Below are 23,860 nucleotides of genomic sequence, written 5' to 3'. Positions count from 1 at the left end.
TTTCATCTCTTGGAGTAGGCTTTCCCATCCTTTGGCACTGATCACACTGACTAGTATATCTTTTCACATCCTGATGAAGAGTGGGCCAATAATACCCAGCTTGTAACACTTTAAATGTTGTCCTCTTTGCTGCAAAGTGACCTCCACAAGGCCCATCATGACAGGTCAGAAGGATGTCAAAGACTTCCTCCTCCCTGACACATCTTCTTAGAATTTGATCTGGGCCAAGTTTGAAGAGGTTGCCCCCAATCCAGGTGAAGGGGGCACTCTTCCTCACAATCTTGCTTTTCTCTTTGGAGGACAAATTCGGTGGGAACTGTGCAGATACCAAATAGTTTGCTATGTCAGCAAACCATGGAGAGAGAACTGAAATGGCAAATAAGTGCTCATCCGGTAACTGATCATCAACCATTCCCTCTTCACCTGCAGGCAAAGTTAATCTGGACAAAAAGTCTGCAACAACATTTTCCTTGCCAAGCTTATCAACAATAGTTAGATCAAACTGCTGTAATAAAAGTAACCATCTAATAATCTGGGCATTCACATCAGGTTTATTCATTAAATATTTGATTGCAGCATGGTCAGTATGTACAAATGTTTGATAGCCTGTAATATAATGCCTAAATTTTTTCAATGAATGCACAATAGCTAGGAGCTCCTTTTCGGTCACTATGTAGTTCAGTTCGGCCTTTGACAGATTCTTACTGATAAAGTAAATGGCATAAGGCAATTTCTCATCTATCTGGCCTAGGGCTGCTCCTATGGCTTTGTGTGAGGCATCAGCATGAATATGAAAAGGAAGGGCCCAATTTGGGCCTCGGAGAATCGGTGCAGTGGTTAACTTGTCCTTTAGGGTGTCCAGGGCCTCTTGACAACTTTTTGACCATACAAACTCAGAGTCTTTGGCCAATAACCCAAATAAAGGAGAAGCCAACTTGCTAAAGTCTTTTATAAACCTTCGGTAGTATCCAGCTAACCCTAGGAAACTTCTGACATCTCTCTGCTTTTGTGGAGGTGGGACCCTTTGGATGATAGCTATTTTGTTTGGGTCCACCTGCAGTCCTTGTTGAGATATTGAATGACCTAGCACAGTCCCTGCAGTCATCAAGAATTCACATTTCTCGGGACTGAGAGACAGGTTCATTTCAATGCATTTGTGCAAAACCTTACCTAAGTTGGACAGAGCCTCCTCGAAATCACCTCCATAAGGTGTAAAATCATCCATATAGATTTCTACCGCATCATGGACTAACTCGGCAAAGATACTCAGGACTGCTCTCTGAAAAGTGGCAGGAGCATTGCATAGGCCAAAAGGAAGGACCCTATAGGCGAAAGTACCCCAAGGACAAGTGAAGGTGGTTTTATCCTGGTCTTCCGGGCTGATCTGGATTTGATTGTACCTACTAAATCCATCTAGGAAAGAGAAAAACTTTTTCCCTGCCAAGCCATCTAGCACTTGATCGATGAAAGGTAGAAGGGAATGGTCCTTCTTTGTGGCTTTGTTTAACTCCTTGTAATCGACACAAATCCTCCAATTACCATTTTTCTTTGGAACCAACACCAAAAGAAAGACCCACTCACTATTTGAGATAGGATAAATGAATCCTGCTTCTAGTAGTTTTTGCAGTTCTTCTTTGACCATATCTTTAAGAGCTAGATTCAGCCTCCTTTGGGGTTGCCAGACTGACTTGCAACCTTCCTTGATATAAATATGGTGAGTACACACCGAGGGGTGCACTGCCTTCATTTCTTGGTAACTCCAAGCAAAGGCATCTAGATGTTCCTTTAGCATGTTGCACAACCTTTCTTCTTGGAGAACAAAAAGTTTTCAAAGTTCTCTCAGGGCCGAATTCTATGGTTTTGACACAGATAGGGTTGTAATCAGCTAAGCATAGATCAATTTGATGGTTGTTTTGGGTTTTCTTTACTACTTCTTCTAAGGACAATGTACTGGGAGTTGGACTTTGGAGTATGTGTTTGATCAAATCATCTTCATCCTGTTGTCCCCCTCCCATGGTTGTTTGTAAAGTTTAGAGTTGGGCGGAATAAACTTCATCTTCCTCCTCCTCTTCCAGCCACAAAGGTAAGTCATGTTCTAGAGATGGTTGAGCAGGAGGGTATAGGACTAACTGCTTGGACATATGCCCATTCTTGATGGTCATATTTCCAGCTCTGCAGCTAATGTAAGCATCGACAATGGCTAACCAAGGCCTCCCAAGGATGAGAGGGTAACTAGTAAGCTTAGCCTTAGGTTGGAGAACTAGAAAATCTGTAGGGTACTCCCAAGAATCAATGGAGACCATCACATCCTCCACAATCCCCTCAGGGGTCACTGTGGAGCGGTCTGCAAGTTGCAGAACTGTTGTGGTCTTCCTTAATGAACCTTGGAGGTTGAGCTTGAGCATGGTGTCCTTGGTCATCACATTAATGGCAGCCCCAAGATCGATCAAAGTGTGTGGGACAATGGTGCCATTGATGTGCACATCTACTACAGGGCTTCCAGGGTCCAAATACTTTGGACAGATTACCTGCCCCATCATTAAGTCGGACAGTTGTCCAATGACATTAATGGTAGGGGCATCTCTTCTTCACCTCCCTGGATGTTTGAAGCACTTCTCCTTAATCAACTCATTGTAAATAGATACATCCTTAATAGCTTGGAGAAGTAGAATTTGGACACATAGGTTTTTCAATTCTCCCAAAAGTTCAGTCTCTTCTAGGGTAGGCTGGAGTGGTTGGGGTTAATCTCTCAAGAAGGGGTGGTCGATTTACTTTAAGCACGCTTCCCTCTCATTCTTCCTCAACCTCCCTAGGTGGAGGTAGAGGTTGGTTGTCCGAGAGTACTCTCCCAGATCTCAGGTTGATTTCCTGAATCTCCACAGCATAAGTTGGATATGGTATCTCTCCACTGTATACTTGTGTCTGTCTGTTGTTTGGGTTCGGATTTGGTTCGACAGGCATCTGGAGTTGTTTAGGTGGATCAGAGTGTAAAAGTTGTGGTTAGGCAGGTGGTCAAGGCAATAAAGCTGGAACATTGTTGTATTGGCAGTCTTACCTCTCTGTCGGCTCACTCAGAGAGAGACACCCACGAAATATAGCCCTCCTAGCTAGAACTGCACAATCCCTCAGGGGATTCGAACTGCTTCTTACTGCAGCAAGTTGGCCCTTGCTTCAGTACTAGATCTGCTCTCTCTCGTTTCACATCAAACGCTCTAATACCATGTGAAAATTCCTAGATCTAACAATCTCAGTAATCCCACTGCCACCAACTGAATCTACTTCACCCAGATCGTAAATTACATTACAAACTTATTTCAGATTTCTTCTTAAAACATTGAAGTAAATTACTGAAGCAGCCTACACCAAATTAAATATGATTCTGAAACATAGAAACTAAGCAAGGAAAATAGAAACACATAGGACACCGTTATTTTTGGACAAAAGTCCCCGAAAAAACCCAATGCGGGAAAACCGGTGTAGCAGCTCTGAGGGTTTTATTATTATGCAGGAGAAAATCTGAGTACAATTCTAGGATGCTCAACTAGCAATCCAATATAGAGAGAATATTGAACAAAAGACTAGTGAAATGATCTCACCCTGTCACTCGGAGAATCAGTGACTAATCCTACTGAACTGGAGGCTCTATGTCACCCTCTGCGTGGCCTCTGCGCAAAACTGCGTCACTCCTAGCAGTTTCTGTGTCACCCTTGTTGGGTATTACGTTGCTCCTCTTCCAAATCCTCTGTTGGCTAAGAAAATCGATCTTCTGCCTCCCGGACTCACACCTCGGCATCCAACAACTGAAACTCAACTTCCCTTAGCAGGAAACTTGACTTTACCTCAAACACTGCGCTGCCTCTGCGTCAGCGCTGCATGAGCCAGCGTCACCCTTCCTCTGGACATATTTTTGTCCTCCCTCTACCTCGTACTCTCCAGAAATTCCTTCTTCCGGATTCTCACTGCCCCTCTGCTGTGAGAAATCTCCTCAATCGATTTTCCTCCTAAGAGCTTCTCACTTCAGAAAATCGATTTCCTCAATCTTTCTGTGTGTTTTCCAAATGAACCTCAAGCCCCTTATATCTTCCTATTGGACAACCAACGGCCTAGATTAAATCATAATCAAAGGCTTAGATCATTTTGGCTTAATTTGTGTCTCTTTCTAGAAGTTTCGCCCCTGATTAGATTAATTCCCATCAATATTTTAATTTTCATAAGTTTAGACTTAGAATCCCCATTAAAAATATTAATTATTTTAATAAAATCGCTTCTGGTGGAATTCACTGAAATGCTTTCCGGGTTCTTTGGAATACATGTGCCCAAGCCTCCCTGCAAAATTTGAGTCTTAGAGCACATCCGATGCTAACCCCAAATCAAGATATGACTGATTGGATAGCTATCAAATGTAGGAGAAAAGTTTTCTCCTATGGGGTTACCCCATTTGGTGTGTAATAGGCCACCAAACCTTTGGTCAAAACATGGTTGTGCATGACAACATATTTTTCACCTGGCTTTTTGCCACGGTAAATTGTTTCATTATAGTTTCTCTTCTTTTTCAAGTCTTTAACATATTTGGACTTTTGACCACGAAAACATCAAAATCTCTATTGACTACGTAGCTGCGCAGAACAAACTGAACAAAAAGGGGGAAAATCAGAAATAAGAGGAAAAAAATTATTATTAGGGACTATATATATATATATATATATATATATATTCTACAGAAAAAAATTCTTTGAGTTGTACAATTTGCTACTGTACCAAACATTTTTCCATACTCACCACCCATTGTCGTACAATTTTAACAACTATACAGTCAAATTTCTGTACAGTACCACCAATGCTCTATCCATACAGTGTCCTTGTACAAACATATCAATCACAGTTATAGAATCGTTATTAAGAAAGAGACCACATTTTAAATTTTGTATAGCAGACACTAGGAAAGACATTGTGACCCTTGCTACGTGCAACACTCCCATAACAATTTCGATGGTACAAATTAAAACGAGTTACAGAAAGAACGGGGAAAAACCATGTGTTTCTACTGTCTGTTGTCACTGCCATAATAATTCACACATTCTCCCTCAAAGAAACACACAAAATCGCAGGGACAGAATCTGAAGATAACAAGGAAACCTGCTACATTAGGTTTTGCAAGACATTCTGAAAAGAACATTTAAGCATAAAAAATAAAAAAATGGAATTACATCCAAGATGAAATGTGGCACAATTAGTCAGAATCCCAGTCAAACCATCGCTACGTTGGTCTGTCCATAAAAGGTATCTATTTAACCAAGCCAGAGGTTGATTTGAGGGAGGATTGCAACAATTGAAGCTAGAAAAAATTGGCCATTTGTGAAGTTGGAAGAAATTGAAAGAATAATAATTTATTCCCTTGGTCGTTTAGGTAATAATAATAAAATATTACAAATCAACCGAAATGGAAATAAAATAAAAATAAAATAGAGCCATTAGATATTAAGATATATATGAAGTTAAAGTTTCAAAAAGAAAAGGAATTTGTATATATATATAAAAGGAATTAAAAATGGGAGGTATTATTAAAATGAAAAACCCCTAAAGTTATAACTTATAAGTTAATATAAAAGTATCTTTCTAAAAGTGAGAAAAATATATTCCTTGGTACTGAGATAAAGAATATTTAAAAATTTCAAAAGTACTTAACTGCTCAAGATTTAGAATCAATTAAAAAAAATGAAGAAAGGAAGATTATCTTATAAATGTTGTTTAATTTCGTGTGGTGGATTGTTTACATTAAAGGGGAGTATTTAAGGAAAAGAATTTAGGATCATTATCGGCGAGAACCATAAGGAAGATGACATTAATATCAATTTTGCAAATCAATTATTAATTTCATAACCAAATAAAAATGAAAAGGAAGATACGTTTCGCCAAAGAAAATATGAAATTACGGACTTGCCAGTGATAATTAATGATTATAAATATATATCTCAATTCAATATTGAAACTATGTATAGAGGAGAGATCTACATAATTCTCGGTTTACCCCAGAGTATAAATCTCAGTACCTTCATCCCAAACACAGAATTTTTTACACTTTCGTATCAGAAGAAGAAAATGACACTTCAGGACATTACAATGAAGTCAGATTCGACAGTACCTTCATCAAAAGACATGAAAGATATATCAAAGGTAATCATTTAGTAAAGTCAAAAGTCAATATCAAATATGCAAAAAATTAATGAAGTTATCATGAATAAAAATGAGAAAACTTCACTTAAAAGAGCACAGTCAAAAATTACTTGAACAAGTCAAGAAATCGAAGGCTACGAAGCAAAAATTAGAACAAGAACACAAAGGTACCGAAAAGAAATTCAATGAAGTTCAGAACAAGTTGAAGGAAATTCTCACTTCAAAAGTCTTTTAATCAAACGTTGTTGGAAGAAATTAAAATATTAAAATAATGTTGACAAATCAGAAAATGAAAAACTTTCACGCTTAAAGAATCATAATCAAAATCTACTCACTCAAATCAAGAAGCTTCAGAATGATTGAAAACAGAATAGAACAATTTATCCAAACAGAAGCATCAAAGTTTTTAGGTAAAAATGTCCAAATTGTGGAGAAGGGAACAAATACAAATCCCATTAATCTCACAGCTCACAAAGATGCCAATAAAATCAAAGTTAAAACATACCCAAATTTTGCAATACAAATGATGGAAATTTCAAGTTAAGATCTAGCAATCAACCCAACAACATCAATACATGAAAAAGATCATATATCAAAAATAAGCCAAGAAAACGCTAGAGGCACAATAAAGGAAAATAATGTTACAAAAATACATTGTCGACATCCTCATCATAACAGCAAATATTTTAACCAATTAGTGTATCAGCATCATTTAGAATGGAAAAACTGACTTATGTTCCGAAAGATATTGATATTAGCAAAATTAAGTCTCAATATAAAAATTTGTTTTGAGTATCAAATAACTGCAAGGTTCCATAGAGGATTGATTTGAGATGGTTAGATCATTTTACAAATCGAGAATTCTGCATCGCGATTGGAAGGACATATCATCTCATATCATCCACTATGACAGCTCCAAGAACAAAGAATGATGCAAAGACATTACAAGTCAAGGAAAAAGACATTAAGCCTCTCCACAAATATGCTTTGAGAAGAACATCCCCGATGGGGGTGGCAGCCCAGGGCAACATTGGGATCCATGGGGGGGGCCTGCCACTCCATTGCTCCAAAGGAAGATTAAAGATTAAGCGCAGAAGATGCCATGCATGCGCGAGTGGGAAGAATACTCCAAAAGGTAGAAATGATGAGATATATAATTTGGCATTTTCATTCTGAAATTGGTTGTTTGTGTTCTAGAATGGGAGATAGAGTGTTGGGTGAAGGTTTGGTTATCCTTGTGCAGGTTGGTGCGCCGCTAGAGCTGACCTGGGGATGGCATTGTGATGCGAAGGTCTGGCAATTCTCAATGGGAGGCAACGAATTGGAAAATTTTGCAAGAAGGCTCAGGGTGAGAAAATCTGGGACCCTAGCATAAGAAGGTCCAGTCAAAGCATAGTTTGGATGTCTGTGGAGATTTCGGCGCTTTGGGGTTTCTGCATGGTCAATTGCAGGATGGAATTGGACCGTCAACCTTGGTAAGCCTTTTTTGCTTCGTTGCTTAGTCCTGTTGTGAATTTTACAATGCTAGTACTAGGCATTTCCTTTTGGGGGAAGTCCGGTATTGTGTTGTGTTTTTTGTCATGTACTGGGGTTTTGGAAAACCTGTTACCACAAAATATAGCAGGGCTTGGAGAGGGAAACCCTACAAGACAAGAGCTAGACAAAGTGCTAACAATCGAGTAGAGGCCCAATTTCACCCCAGCCAAAACCCCCTACTCTTTATGGATTTTCATCTATGGGAGGAGTCACGATAAAGGAGGAATCACTTAAAATGAATATGCTAATGATAAGGTACAAAATGACCCTACTAAGGCTCATTCAAAGAGAGGCACACTAAAGGTACAAGGCTTCAAAGAAGAAAAACACTCTCATAGAAAAGCCCTAGAAAAGAAGGCTCAAGGCCTAGGGTTTTGAGGTTTTCAATGGTGATAGGTATCCACAAGGTCAAGGCCAAAGGGAAAGGGTCTCCTACAATGATATTGTTAAACACACATGGGCAACAACAAATAGGAAAGATAAAACATGAGAGTACAATTTTTATTAACAGATGATTTACATTTATAGTACATGTTGTGACTGTTGGGTTTCACATCCCAAGGTCTCTTGGACTCCTTTTGTCTATTCGGCTTCCACACTAACCCATTGAGGATTAGGTGTCCAACATTCCCCCCTTAACCCGAAGGGTTATGTATGAGTCCAAGAAGAGAGCTGAAATACAAAATGTGCAAAAATGCATGGCAGCACTAGGCTGAATGTGCTCTCTGAAATGTTGGTATAAAGGGCGGTGGTTCAAGGATGACCACCAACACTGGAACGTTTAGTGCAGTTCCCAGAACTCTTCCAAAACTGGCAAGAAGCTGAAGTCTTCTGCTAGAGGAAGTTCTCCTATTGTTTTGAAGAGGGAAACCTTCAACCATAAAAGGGAGGTCTCACCCCGCATAAAAAGGAGAACTTCAACCTGAAAATGGAAGTCTCAACCTGTGATGGTTTAAGGATGACCAACAACTCTGGAATGCTTAGTGCAATTCCTGGAACTCTTCCAAAACTGGCAAGAAGCTGGAGTCTTCTGCTAGAGGAAGTGTTCTCAATTTTGTCCCTGGAATCCTTCCGAAACTGGCAAGAAGCTGAAGTCTTCTGCTAGAGGAAGTGTCCCAGATTACCAACTGAAGGCATGCTCAAGGGCATCTTTGTTTCTGGCTACAACTCTGAAACTGGTGTGGCAGGTTGTGGCTCAGGCTCGCTTGATGTGGCTTTGAAGCTTGTAAATGACCATCATTTCCCCCCCTGTCAAATACAAGGTGAGATGATGGAGAAAACTCAACTGCAAGACTGTTCAATACTCTGGAACAAGTTCTGACATGTGATTGGAATATCTTCTTGGCTGTTGATGCCCATTGCCAAGAAGCAATCCATCCAAGATGAATCTTTGTTCTTGCAGGGTGTTTGTTTCTGAAGCATCTGTTTGAAGAATGACTTGTTTTATGACAGTGCTTACATGGATGAAGATCAAAACAATGATCTTTCAGATGGCCAACTCGGTCACAGTGTTGGCATTTCACAATTTGTTGTTGTTGTTGTGGATGAGGGGCAGAGTCTGGAACAGCTGGAGGTGAACTGTCATGAATGAATCCAGCACTCTAAAACTGAATGGGCTTGGCGTAGTCTGGAATATGAAAGGACAAGTCCTTGTCATATCCAAGACCAATTCTATGCTTGTTGTGGACAAGCTGTTCCCAAGGTCTGATGATGGGCTTGGGAGGTGCAGACTGAGTTTCTGCATCTGCATGTACAACTGCTGCTTTGTTGGAGTCTATTTCAATCTTCTGAACAGAAACAGGTTCAAAATGATTCCTCTGTTTTAATTCTTCTTGTTGTAGCTGAGATTCGAGCTGCAAAAAATCAATTTTCTCTTGTGCATTTTGTAGACAGACCTGAATGTCTATGAGAGAAACTTTGCTGACTTTTAATGTATCATGATTAGTAGACAATATCAGAGTTTTGAGGAACTCTAATACTTCACTGATTCTGGCCATTTTTTTTTTCAATGTCAGATTTACACCTTAAAAAACTGATCACAACTACTACTCAATGCAGAAAAGTAATACCCACTCACAGTACACAGCAATATCCTTTATAAATATGCAGCAAATGATCAATGTGCAACCAGCAAGCACCAAAATAAGAGTTTACTCATGACTAGCGTTATGTTCTGATAATACAATCGACAAAACTTTTCTCCATAAAAGATTACAATCAGCCCACCAAACTCTTTATGCAGCAGTCGAATCAAGGAATCAATGCACTATAATGAGTTTTAAATACAATGCCACACTGGGGCAACAGCAACTGCAAACTTGCTTGGATCCTTCAAAGAGGCTAGAGCCCAGCACATATTCATTCGATTCCTAAATCTGTTATGACCCTATGGCTATGAAAAATACCCTTCTTTTTTCTTTCAATACACATACCAATTCAACATTGTGTATTAAGCATATACTAACATGTATTAAGTGCAATAGAATCCTCAAATATGAACCAATGTATAGGGATCTTACTGCTTCAACAAATTTGAATGGGGCATTTTGAATGGAGCCACATGGATACTAGACTTATGCAAAGCATAAACCAACTCGCACAACCTTCAAAAATAACATTGTTACCCGGCCAACGAACTGTATTAGTTCACCAACGATTTGCATGTCATTTGGACCGAGCATAAATGGTCATGAACTTCAAAAAGACTCAACACACAAAATTGTACCATACGGTGTTCAACACAGCACATCATTCAGTTTATCCCAGCTTTCAGTTTATCCCAATTGTATGCAGCGCTAAAACTAACAGTCGTTGAGTCACGCCTTCCAAGCAATATGGTCCATGTTGGGTTGCTTCAATGTTTCATTTGAGTTTGTCATGCACAGGTGGCAAGTGATATCATGAATAATCGTTGTTGTTTTGGCAGGAACTTCAGACTCACTATCGTTTGCAAAACCCTTTTCCACTTTGGTAAAGTATAGTCAACAAGCATGGAAGGCCGTGTTCGTGTTGTTGTTGATGGAGGCACAAGTTCTGAGACGCCTGTATGAGACCGTGTATGTGTTCAATTATAGTTCTTCTGCCCGGAAGCACGTTTTAGGGTATCTCCGTGGATTCTTTTTCTACCATGTAAACTCTGCAGGCGATCGTAAGCCGGGTGATCGAAGGAAAAGAAATACGAGCCGACTGCTCCGCCTGCTCGTGTAGGTAGAAAACAGCATAAGCAGAAGGGTCTGGAGGCTGCTGCACGGCTTCCCACTGTTACCCCGCTCACAAAATGCAAGCTCAGTTCACAGAAAGGCTGAACGAAGTCCCTTTATGTAAATCGAATCACGCTCAGTTCGCAAAAAGGCCGAACGAAGTCCTATGTCAAAAGAATCCCACGTTGTTCACAAAAAGGCCCCAGCGCTGTAAGTTTTAGAAGCACCTATATACGTGAATCTCGGAGATCGAGAAATCGTGATCACAGAGTCGCATTAAACCCTAATAGGCATAGGGATTTTGCATCACGGTTTCATTCAAACCCTAATCGACAGCATATTATGTCGGCATTCTGTCCTTTGTTGACAATGATCAGCTCGAGCCGGGGTGCGCCGTCCTTATGCACAATAAAGTTCTCTCTGTGGTTGGTCTTCTGCAAGATGAAGTGGACCCAATGGTTTATGCTGGCGATTGACAAAACTCAGTGGTCCAGAAAGCACCTAGATGTCAGAACCCTCGGTTGGAATGGCTAACGAAGTGCGCTAAGCCTGTCGATACCCATGCTGAGCCTAAGAGTGACCTGGTAGGAGAGGCATTCAAGGTGTTAAAAGGCAGCGTTCACAGCAGCGCAGCGTGGGAGCATTCAATAGACTTATATGGGCAGCGTTCAACATATGGCTAGCGGTTGAACAAAACTGTTCAGGGATTTTCACCTCAGGAAATCTGTTGAACAGCAAACACGAGCCCGCACCGATTTGACACTATAAAACTCGCAGCAGTCTGCTCGTCCTGAGCTGACGTAATGGGCAAGAAATCTACTGAAAAACAATCTCGAACCGTTTATATCACAAATTTGCGCGAAGTTGAGACGATAAAACCAGTAGCGCACAAATCTATTATAAATTGTTGGTCGTGGTATAACACGATTGAAGATTGTAAAATTCGCAGCGCTCAGTTGGTCTAAAGAAGCAGAAATGCTTACGGAAAATAGAACTTGAGAATATGGAACAATTCAATGTACAACCATGCACCAGACCCGGAAAGAAGAGAGGTCGTTACCTTATGTTTTCTTCAAAGACAGAGAGACCGCACATAAGGTTTCAAAAACGCTCTCGCATAAGCTGCCATCCATCCGCAGATAATGTCAGAGATTTGCAGCAGCGACTGTGGAGAGGGTAGTAGACTGACTCCTCAGGGACAGACTACAAGAAACATTCAACGGTTTCTAAATTTAACGCAGGTTTCTATGGCTTCAACATCTTCAAGCTTTAAACAACTATCTTCAGCGCATGCTAGGACATTTACATGCAGACAGCGCACAATCTCACATTTATTACAATGCAGCCAACGTATGGAGAATTCAACCGTTTATGAAACAGCGTTGTCAGTCTGAGATAGCGTTACCAGCAAAAACGTACACAGTGACAGAGGTCAGGGAACGCAAAAGAGAGTCTTAAAATAGCCAGTGTCAGGTACAGCGTATACAGTGCCAGAGGTCAGGTAGGAGAGGCAGCGGATTTCTGGCAGACAATGAATTAATGGAGCGTTTTTTTTTAATGACACAATAAAACGCTTTAGAAGGTGGCAATTCTTATCAACTCTGATTAGGAGAAAGGCAGAACTGACATATATATGGAGACCACAAAACAAGTGGCTCAAATTGGAGCAGGACCAGCAATCGCCTGCTCTGATACCATGTTAAACACACATGGGCAATAGCAAATAGGAAAGATAAAACATGAGAGTACAATTTTTATTAACAGATGATTTACATTTATAGTACATGTTGTGACCGTTGGGTTTCACATCCCAAGGTCTCTTGGACTCCTTTTGTCTATTCGGCTTCCACACTAACCCATTGAGGATTAGGTGTCCAACAGATATACAACTAAACAAAGGCTCATCAAACCCTCAAGAAAGTCTTCAAGTTGAGGGGAAAATAAACTAAGGTTTCCCTCTTAGAGAAACACCTAGGGCAAGAGATTTTATGGATGAAATTTGAGTGGATGCCCACCAAATTGATAAGTTAAGTAGCTTAGGCTCTCAAATCACCAAAAATCCTCCTCCATAAAATTTTGCACCAAACCCTAGATTTTCACCCTAGCCTTAAAGGAATGAATTTGGGAAGAGAAAATTATGGAGAAAATTTAAGGTTGAACATCAAGTGATTGGACCAGTGCCTTGTCCTATGGGGATATGGGGTCAAGGATGTGCTACATAAGCCTAATTCCCTTCCAAGGAGGTCAAAATTTGATGCCCTAGCTATCAAAATTTCAACAATTACCCACTTAATGGATTAATGGATTTTTATGGAGAATAACAAGAATTACTCCACTAGGAACATTCATTGCATGTTATAGAATGAGTAACATATGCAATACTCAACTACATAGCCTTTAGAATTTATTTTCAACAAATTAGGTGTTAAAATTGGCAACTAGGGCCAAACTCCATGTGGGTCATCTTATTTATGGCAGCTGATATTTTCCTTGATTCCTCTCGTCAAGAGGTGTAGTATTGATCTAACGATCATCCGATTCCGACAAGTATTTATGGAGATATGAATTTATTTGTATTTACTTGACAAATTGTCAAGGTCGGCCAGCAACTAAATGTGTGGCACACATGCCCAGCACATCATATAAGTACAAGTGAGGTTGAGTCATTATTCACTCATCTCATCTCAACTCATCTTCTCTCTCCTCATCTCATTGGGCCAGCGAAGGAGCAGCTTCTCTCACACGTGCAAGAAGAAGGACGCATTTTCTGTTTAGGGCAGCGTTGACTTTCTGGGCAGCGTTGACTTTTCTAGGGTTGCGTTGACCAAGTGTTAGGTTGTTTTGTGAAGCGTTGACCAAGGGCTGACCTGCGCAGGCTGTTTGGGTGTTGCGTTGACCAGTGTTGACTAGTTAGGGCTGACCACAAACTGTTGATCTTTGACTGTTGTTTTGACCGTTGACCAAGGGTTGTTTTGGGCTGCCGAAGTTTGCTGTTGAAGACCGAGTTCTTCAAGGTTGACTAGAGGTCAATCCGGGGTTGTTTGACTAAGTTTGACTTTGTTGATTTAGGGTTTGTTGTTGCTGTCATAAAATTACATATTTCTGAATTTTTATTATTTCTCTCTGCTGAACTATTGAAGATTAAAGAAGAATTAATCAAAAGGTTTCCCGCATTGGGGTTTGTCCCTGGCTAGCTGCCACATCTTGTATCTCTTGTCTTGGCTTGTTTTCTGTCGATCTATTAATGTTCTATCTGCATTTTACTTTATGTTTATGCGATTTCTAAACAGTGGCTAATAAGAAGAAATCGAAGTAAATTGCACTAAGCATAGAACATACCATAAATTAACATTAGGGCACAAACAAGCATAATCCAAAAGCAGCAATTCCATACATTAGACAATTCAAAATAATAATCTTCAACAATAGGCACTTACGAGATAACATATAGTATATCCATCCATTAGACAAAAAAATAGATCCAAAGAATGTCAAAATCAGCGTCCAAACAACAAAATGCATCCAAGTATCTCCAAAATACCAACAAGAAGAAAGTGCAAATTCTCTAAGAGGTTTGAAATTCACAAGTTTGATGATGATGAGAGATAAAATGATCTCTCTCTAATATATACATGTCCAATGATCTCTAATTTTAGCCTAAAAGCCCCTCAAGTCATAAAATAATGGGCCAATACTAAGTGAGGTTACAAGCCAACCTCATAGCCAATGTAAAAACACAACAATTAGCCCACAAAGAGGCTGAAATGTTGGCATCATGCATGCATAGGCCCTTCTAGGGAATGCGTTGGGATCCTCTAGTGCCAAAGTGAGTGTAGAGGGCTCCAAAAATCGAACTCCAGGGGTTAGCTACTAGATCTCCATGCAAATCATCCTGTGGACCCCAGTTTTGTGTTTGGGGCACAAAATGGGTCTCATGGGTCTCCTGGTGATAGAATAGCCTAATTTTGCTCCAACGTTGAGGGCTCTGAGGATGGTGCTAGCCCTCCCATGTCTCAAGGGGTGAGACAAACCTCATCTGGGCCACGGATCAACTGCCAAACCATGTGATCACTTCTAAGTTGGCTAGGGCACAATGGTCCAAATGCATCATCTCATGAATAATGTAAGGCAAAGTGCAAATTGTTGGGGTGTCGTAGGTGCCCATGGAATGGAATGATGCTTTGGAAATGGTAGGATTCCCATGGCTCCCAACGCTTCTCTTGTAGGGTGTCATAATGCCCCTCTAGTGGACTTGGGCCCTAGTTAAATTGCCCAACCCATGATGAAAACCACCTACCAATCACAAACAATGTCCAGTCCGACATCTTCACCATCAAATATAATTAATCGTTAGTGCATCTAAGTGAACCAAGCTTATTAATCAAGGGAAAATTGACACTTCATACGGGGTTTCCCTTCCAATGTTGGGGCTTGATCACGTAATATTGTTACCTCCCTATGTGGGAGTGGTTAATAAACAATCCTATTAAGTGTTCCCAACCCTTAAGGGGAGAGACAGGTCCATGGTACATCTTTCAATCAATAAGTGGCATGTGAATAATGATGGAATGAAAGGGATAAAGGAGACTCAAGGCCAATATGTCATGGTCAAAGGGGTAGCTATAATAAGGAAATCCACATTCCAGGAATACAGATGTGAGAAGGGAACAATAGTGGATGCATGAGTTACCTCGGCCTTTGTTTTTCCACCTCTTTTATTACCATTTTCATTTTCCTGATTTTTCTTTGTATTATTGCTCGAAGCTCTAGGAAATTAGAGTATGCTTGTGAATGATGTGTAGCAATAGGTACCCCCTTAAAGGTGGGGCAGTTCATCGCCTAGCGAGGGTTAGGACATGCAAAGATTCCTTTCATGATATGATAGGGCAAAATTGGCCCTACGAACCGGGTGACAGCCATAATGATAAGGGGTAGAGCTCATGCTTGGCTTTTTGCCCACATGCTAATTTTAATGTCCAAGCCATCTTTTGCATTTTATAATTTTCTTTCTGTTTATTTCTTGCTTGTGGCCATGATATGCTTTTCAATTTTCTATCTTCTTCTATTCCTAGAAGTCTAAATGACATATTCTAGAGATTTTAGAATATTAATGGATTAGATTTGTTCTAAACTTAGCCATTCACCTCATTGTTGAGATAAGGTAGTTGCTAGGATTAAGGAGATAAGTTGCTAGGATTGAGGAGAATAGTTATCTCCCTCAAAACATGAATAGGACATGTTGACCACTACGTGTCAACGACCCATAGCAGGACACCCCCTTTTTTCGCAGAAGGGATAACACCTGATCGATGTGTCCGTGTCATCCAAGTTATCATCATCGGCCTGACTTCCAAGATGTTATGTAAACCCATGCTGCATGTGTATAATGTAAATAATTTTAGCAAACCCGTGTCATGTATGTAACAACCTAGGTAAACTTATCTTTTTATTGACGATCTCCATTCTGGGAGGTTTTTTGTCTCACCAATCCATTCTCAGATGGTTGGCAGAGTTTTCCCCTCCAGTCTTACCCCAAAGCTGGAATAGATTTTGTCGTTAGGATCTTAGGCGAGTCCTAGTGTTCTAGATCAAGTCTATGTAAAAGTGATTTGGGAATAATCCTAACTATTTGGTTAGGTTATTTTATTGCAAATTGTCGGGTCTGTTGGATTATATTTGTGTCGTAGAAATGAGTAGTCTGTGAGGGTCTATTACAAATGGGTTTTCCCCCTTATGATGTAAAAAATATGAAAATCATAATGTAAAGTGTCTTGAGGGTTGGAAAAATAATTTATCCCCTAATAAGTTAATTAATTAAATTTTCTGGCCAAAAATTAAATAAAATCCTAAGCCAAAAATTTAATTAATTCTAGGTCCTAGGTAAATTTAAATTCTCCAAAGGAAAAATTCATCGGTCCTAAAAAATTAAATTTTAAAAGGTCCCAGGACTAAGGTAAATTAATTATTTTGATAAATTTTAAACCTTTGATCCCTAAGGGCTAAGTCAAAGTCAAAATTTTGGAAAAATTAACTCAAAAATAATTAAAAATTTCGAATTTCCCCAAATATTTAAATATTTCAACGGATGAGATTAAAAGAAATTTTAATCTTCATCAACGATCAAAATTGCTTTGACGAGGATCACTCGAACTAGCCTTTTGAGGACTTAACTTTAAATAAGAAGTCATTTGTCAGTTGATGCATCTGATCTCTGAGTCGTGTGCTAAGCAAAAAGCTCTTGTGTAATCTTTTTTTGGATAATAAAGAAAGACTTTGGGGTTAATTTTCGTTGGTATTACTCTTCATGGGAATACTGTAAGATGTTTTATTTTCATGCAAAATTTTTCTAAAGCCATTGATGATAGCTTCTAAAGAGTGATTTGAGTACAGGGATCTTGCTCAGTTGTTGGAGTTTGAATAATATTTTAAATTTTGAACGTAACAGCAGGTATTTCTATTTATCTAAGTTTTATTATAATTTTATCGCTCTATTTTTAATGGCTAGATCGAGTTTTGCAGGGATATCTTGAGTTAGATCATCGGATGTTAGGGGAAGTTTTCAGTTAGACCAGCCAACTCCCGATCTATGTTTTCTAAAGAGCCCAACGAAATAAGCTTCGGGTCTATCATAAGATTTTCATTTTGTGACGCATGAGGGTTTCAAGCTAGCACCTCCTTTACCAAAAAAAAAAAAAACATTGTGCTTATCTGATAGATCTGCTAATTAGAGCTATTTAACACTAGATCAAGGGAATGGAGTTGGACTCATATTCCTCTTGATCTATTCCATTGTGATTATTGTAGTTTATTTGTATGTAGTTAATTTTCACTATCCTTTGTATAGATCTAATAGTTCATAAATTCTTTTCTTTTTTTTTTGTAAATAACTTTAGGATTTCAAAATTATTTAAGTTTTATTTTTGTAGTTTAAATTTCTTTTAGGTAGATTTGACTTTTAATTTTTAAAGTTCGTTTTTTGTCCCACATTCAAAACTTCAAAATAGTTTCTCTAATTTGTACCTGTATATTCCGACCTTTCACCTTGTATTATTTCGCTAACTCATTACATTATTCCTTCTTGTATATATAATTTCTTGGGTCATTATTTTTATTTTTTTTGTAAATATTTTATTTTGATATTTGTAAAGATTTAAAATTTTGTATGTATATTTTAAACTTTAACCTTCCGTATGCACATATTTGTACGTATCGTCTATCATCTATCTCCTTTCATTTTTGTCCTCGCATGTACTGAGAGCGTACGGATCTCTTTTGGGGCAGGGGTGCAAGTATCGTTTATCAATTTCAAGGAGGTAGTCCAGCCATTTGGAAGGGACCGAGGAGATTTTTTTTTTAGCACTCTTGTGCCTCTGTACATTAACGAAAAGTCATTTTCTAGAGGCTGTACTTACATATCTGTGGCTCAGGTTTCATTTTTTAAAGCTCTTGGTAAGTGGTTGTAGGGCTATTTGAATCCATCTGGCCCAAAGAAACCTAGCCATAGGCTTAGCAATGAATTTTTGAGGGTTTGCAGGAGGTTTTCTCTCCAAATTCAAAATTATCTGGGCATAAAAATTTCGTGGCAAATTTTGGAGCCACAGGGATTTGAAGCCTTGATCTTACCCTTGTTGTTTGGCAAGCCCAATTTATAAATTCCTAAGGATTTTTATCACTTGGTTGGGACTTGTATAAAGGCTAACCCTTGCTTTTGTTTACAGGCTTATGCCCATCATCTTAGAATGTTTTTATCATTGTTTAAGGTCTGAAATTTGTTGTTTCTAAATTAAAACAAATCTGGGCCAGAACAAAAAAGACAAAAAACAAAAAAAAATGGCATTTGGTTGTAGTTGCAAGGTTTGATTTCCTTTTACAATTACTGCTCTAAACCTGGTTTCTTTTTCTTTGCAAAGAAATTCAAATCAATAGAAGGGTTTTTCAAGTTTCCTTGGTGGCTCATATAATTTATTTAAACTTTTTTAGAAAGCCGTTGTCATTGCTTTGCAGAGATTTCAATTCAGATCTGAGGGATTTTTTGGGGTTTGGCATACAAATTCACTGATTTAGCTCTTTTCCCTTTACAGATTGGAGAAGACCTTGTTTTGGAGACATATTTATGTCTAGCTGTGGGTCTAGACACCTGTCTTTTCACCTAGAGCAAGAGGCCTTCAAAGCCTGAAGATTGCTTCGTTGTTTGCACAATTTATTGGGACTGCAGCCTCTTATAACTTAATTAAAATCTTCCCTTAACATTTAACTAAAATTTAACTGAAATCTTGATTGATTTTGTGAGAAAAGGTTGTGATTCGATTTTATCTTAGCCATAAGCAGATTTTTTCATGGATTTGCAAAAGTATTTTAAAAATTAATTTTGTGGTTTTGCAGGTAATAGCTTCACTGAATATCCAACCTCAGAGATCCTAGCTCTATTCAAAAATATCTACGGGCTTACAAGGTTTCCATTGTTTTTTTTTTGTAGTGATAAGCATTCCCCTAGTTTGAGTACCTCTGGCTGATGGTTCAACATTAAATTCCTCCTCACCGTGGTCTATTACAAACTGTCATAAGTACTCAGATCTGAAGTGCAGCAATCAGAGATCAATAACACAAAATAAACGCTAAAAATTTGTCATATAACAATTATTAGAATCCCATAATCTGATTCTTGCCCTTTTGGTATTGTCGTTTTGGGTGACTGATATTGCTTACGTCAAGCTTGTCTTATTGTTGGCAGTAGCATATTGAAGGTCTGGTGCATCTCTAGTTGGTTATTTGGCTTTTTTTTGGACGGCTGTTTGATAAGAAAGAGGCATAGATAGGCATTGTTGTTTATTTTTCTCTTGTGCCTTGTCAAGGATAACTTTGGTTTAGTTACTAACTGCCCCTTTGTCTCTCCTTGCTAATTACATCTCATATTGCATCGTTGCATTTTGCTTCATAAATCACTGATAGCAATCTCATTTTCTTGAATTATTGTACTTGCATCATCAAAACCATTTCCTAAACATTGTTTCATAAAATGAACAGTGCTATAATCAAGTAAAGCAACTAAAGGTGTGACAGTGCTTCACTAACCTAAGAGCAAGGCTTAGCTTTAAAGAGGCACTTATGTTATTTATTGACATATTGTTTCATTAAGTGTCTCTTTTTGCTTCATCAATATTGTGATCTTGGAATATTTGTCATATCTTTAGTGGATTTCATTTTTGAAGCATCTTGATCTACATTGTCTCATTGAAGCATTTTGCATTGCATATCAGTCTTGCACCTTGCACTAACATCTCTTGCAGCATTGTTATTGTGACTCGAGCATCCATTTATTTGCAAGTGTCTTAAATTTCATTGAGCATCGTTAAGGCACTGGTATATATTTGTTGATCTCATTATTGCCTCATTGTTCTTAATTGCTTCATCGTGTTAAGTTATATTTTGCTCATTTAATAAAACACTTGTCAATTCATTATAATTCAAGTTGTCTAGAAAGGTAGTGATCTTGCGCTTTGATCTCCTAGAACTTGTTGCTTCAACAAATTTTCTACCTTTCATCTATCTTTAGGGACTACCCCCCTTAGCTTCTTTAGGAGAGAGATAGAACGGAGTGAGTAGTGATCAGGGTGACAGCCCCTGCTCTGAGCGTTGCGCCTTGGGTGTACACTTTGGGGGACAACAGGACAAAATGGCAAAAGTAGAAAACACACATGAGAACACTTGAGAGGCACTGGCTAGGAGAAGAAGCACAGTGCATCTGTCAGGAGAAACTACAAATCCGTTGTAGCAAACAGCAAGAGGGAATCGGTACAGCAGCGAATAACAAACATGCACACTGATTTCTCCCTTCAAATCAGCTTATCATTCCAATAAGCAAAGCTTATAAGGTACTTCCACAATCTGTTGTAACTTAGCAATTGTACAATAAAAAAATACTACGAAGTAACCTGCTGAAATAGAAGTATGGCTCTGCTGAAGAAGGCAGCAGCTACAGTTGTACAACTGTACGATGCTGCTGTTGTACAGATTCCCTCTTGCTGTTTGCTACATTGGACCTGCACTTTCTCCTCATAGATGCACTCTCTTCCTTTTCTTGGTCTCCACCTCTCTCAAGGGTTCTCGTATGTGTTTTCAACTTCTCCCATCATATTTTATGCTTTGAGAGAGATAGCTAATCTCCTCAATCCTTGCAACTAATTTCCCATATTTTAGCAACTAATCTCCTTAATCTTAGATATTATCTTATCTCAACAATGAGTATGGCTAAGATTAAAACAAATCTAATTCACTAATATTCTAAAAATTCTAGAATATTTCAATTTGATTTCTAAGACTAGAATAATATAGAAAATTTGACCTTCACTTTCATTTATTTAAGTGAAATCAGAAGATGATATATTCACCACTTTTAATTAGTCACTAGAAGTTGTCTCGAACTACTACTCTCACATTTACACCTAACTTGTGCAAGAAGCTCCTGCTCAAACTATATTTCTCAACAGGCTTATAGAATGGCAGTATAAGAAATACTCTACAGATCATGTCCATTGTGATCCTATATGTAAAACTTGAGCTATAGGCATCATCAGGGTACTGTATGATCCTAAACAGAAAAGTCACAGTATATTAAAGATTGATCTCTAGAGTAACTGTATTCTACCAATAAAATGAAATATAACAGACTGAATAACTGAGAAAGACTTGCAGAATCATGTCAGATTAGTAGAAGTTAGAACCTTGACTAGTGCTGTTGATGTTCATAAATGCTATCCTGCCCTATGTTCAGTGTTCTGTGGTCTCCTTGAACACGTTCCTGTCATCTATCTCTAAATCAATATAAACTAAGCACTGTGAATCAGATATTGAGTTCTCCAAACCAGTGTTTAGCAAGATCAAAACCACTGCTTCAGAACAATATTGTAAATTGGTATGTATAACCATGAACTGGTGATTTTAATGGAAATCAAGTAGAATATAATACACTGCAGCAGAGAGCGAATCAAAAGGTTCAAGCACAAATAATTAAGTCAATTATCATTGAAAATGAATTGACGTTATCTAAATCTAAATCTTGCACTGCAGTGGCAGTGAGCTAAAAGTTAATAACGCAAATAATAATTTTTTTACAGTTGACCAAAGTATAGAAAATCTGGAATGGCACTATTTATAATGCCAATTAGGATATGGAAGCTTAAGCACCTGAATTGTCACAAGTGATTGACTTGAATTAGGAACTTAGAAGTATAGCAACATCACTGATAATCTGTAGTGGTAAAAATTGCGATATAAATGAATTGATCTATATATAGGTTTCTTTGGCTGAAAACCAACAAAGACTAGATTAAAGGTATGGTAATTCTCTTGGAAGCATACACCTCCAACAGGTAAACAATTCCCAGACCGCACAAACCCACATTGATATCCAAAGATAACGAGATTGCCAAGTCTGCCGTTAGGGCACAAATACTGTATCACATAACTAAGTCCACAACTAGAAACGTAAATCAAAATTATTAATCTATGCATTGCAGACACTTCTACATCTAGTCATTTTGAAAAACTTGGGGCAATGCCAAATATTAAAAACTTGAACTGCATTATAAAATTGTCAGAACAACTGTCATTCCACTTATCCTCCAACCATATTGGCTGGTTCATTGATGTTTCATGAGCACCAGAAAATGCCTATGAATCTAATTATGTATCAAATAATCTACAAACACATAAGATCATTCCAGATATTTTGATTGCAACACACAAGAAGGAACTTACTGAGCCTGAGCGGCAGAGATAAACATTATCAGTGAGTTGAGTAATCTTATCCGAAGCTCGATTTGCCACATACATTCCTGCAAGACATTATGAAAGATTTGAAATTTTAGATATTATAAATCAATTACAATACAAGATTCACATCAGATAGATGCAAAGAAAATTTGCAGATCAACTTAGACATATGCCTACCAATTGTTTGAGCTTTATGAGATTATGTCTTGGTTGAATTGAAACCTTCGCCTGACAACTCAAAGCACCTATTAACAAAGAAGACTTGTTGTCGCCTGAAGTGTACACCCGAGGCAGCGACGCTCAGAGTAGGGGCTGTCACTCTGATCCCTACTCACTATGTTTAAGCTATCTTCTAAAGCAGGCTAAGGGGGTTAGTCCCTGAAGGTGAAAGGATTAGGAACCTGTTGAAAATCAACAAGTTTAGGAGATACAGATGAATATCCTAGCAACTTGATTTAGATTATATGGCAAGTAAGATTAATAAGCACAAACAATTAGATTATTTGAGATATATTAGTGATAGACCAGTGCCTTAGAATTGAGAAATACTTGCACAACAAAGATCAATATGTCAAGTTACCAGATAGACAAATGCTGCAAGGATGATATGCAAGATCTATCCTAGATGAAATGCAAGATCTTAGTTATTTTTAAGTTAAATGCCTATTCTAGATGAAGCATCTTCCTCGATTATTTTGAAGCTGGTCACAAACAAGGTTGTAGAGAGAAGTGTTGGGGAAGGAGGCTATGGTCTCATTAACGATACCTCCCCAGGACCTCTAACCACCCAAGTGCCTCCGTTCCTACAAGGGATTGCCCACAAGAGAACTGCAAGGTCACCTGTGTTAACTGTGAATGGGGTTCTAACTTCTCAAATTGAATGAAAAAGGTGCCCTAACTTTCTATCAACCAAGCTTATGTTTGGAGGTAAATTTTAATTATGCAATTCTACTCTAGGATGAGAATGCAAGAGATGAGCGAATTAGAGATGCTTCAATGAGATAACAATGAGAAAATGCTCCAATGACAACAAGATAAGATCACTTATAACCAGTATGTCAAATATCACTTTGTCAATCAAGAACCAAATAGAGAAGCACCTTAATGTTACTCAATGAAACAATTGTGGCAATGATATCAAGATCTCTTTATCACTTATGTGTGCTTATTAGAATTTC

General features: G+C 38.4%; 1 protein-coding gene across 2 annotated transcripts in view; it reads right to left on the bottom strand.

The window, feature by feature from the left end:
• LOC149181897 (proteasome subunit beta type-6-like) overlaps nt 1-23,860 on the bottom strand; it is a 271,961-nt gene that overhangs the window by 182,878 nt on the left and 65,223 nt on the right. For both annotated transcript variants that reach the window (XM_089416713.1, XM_089416714.1), the window contains exon 3: nt 22,668-22,744. In XM_089416713.1, coding sequence (XP_089272839.1) covers nt 22,668-22,744 — 77 coding nt within the window. The remainder of the gene's footprint in view (nt 1-22,667; nt 22,745-23,860) is intronic.

The sequence above is a fragment of the Pinus tabuliformis genome, chromosome 3_2, assembly GCF_031772625.1.
Source record: "Pinus tabuliformis cultivar Carrire ecotype Pingquan chromosome 3_2, CPIR1, whole genome shotgun sequence".
NCBI lineage: Eukaryota > Viridiplantae > Streptophyta > Pinopsida > Pinales > Pinaceae > Pinus > Pinus tabuliformis.
Note: the sequence above shows the minus strand (reverse complement) of the source record. Positions and strands in the feature narration are given on the sequence as shown.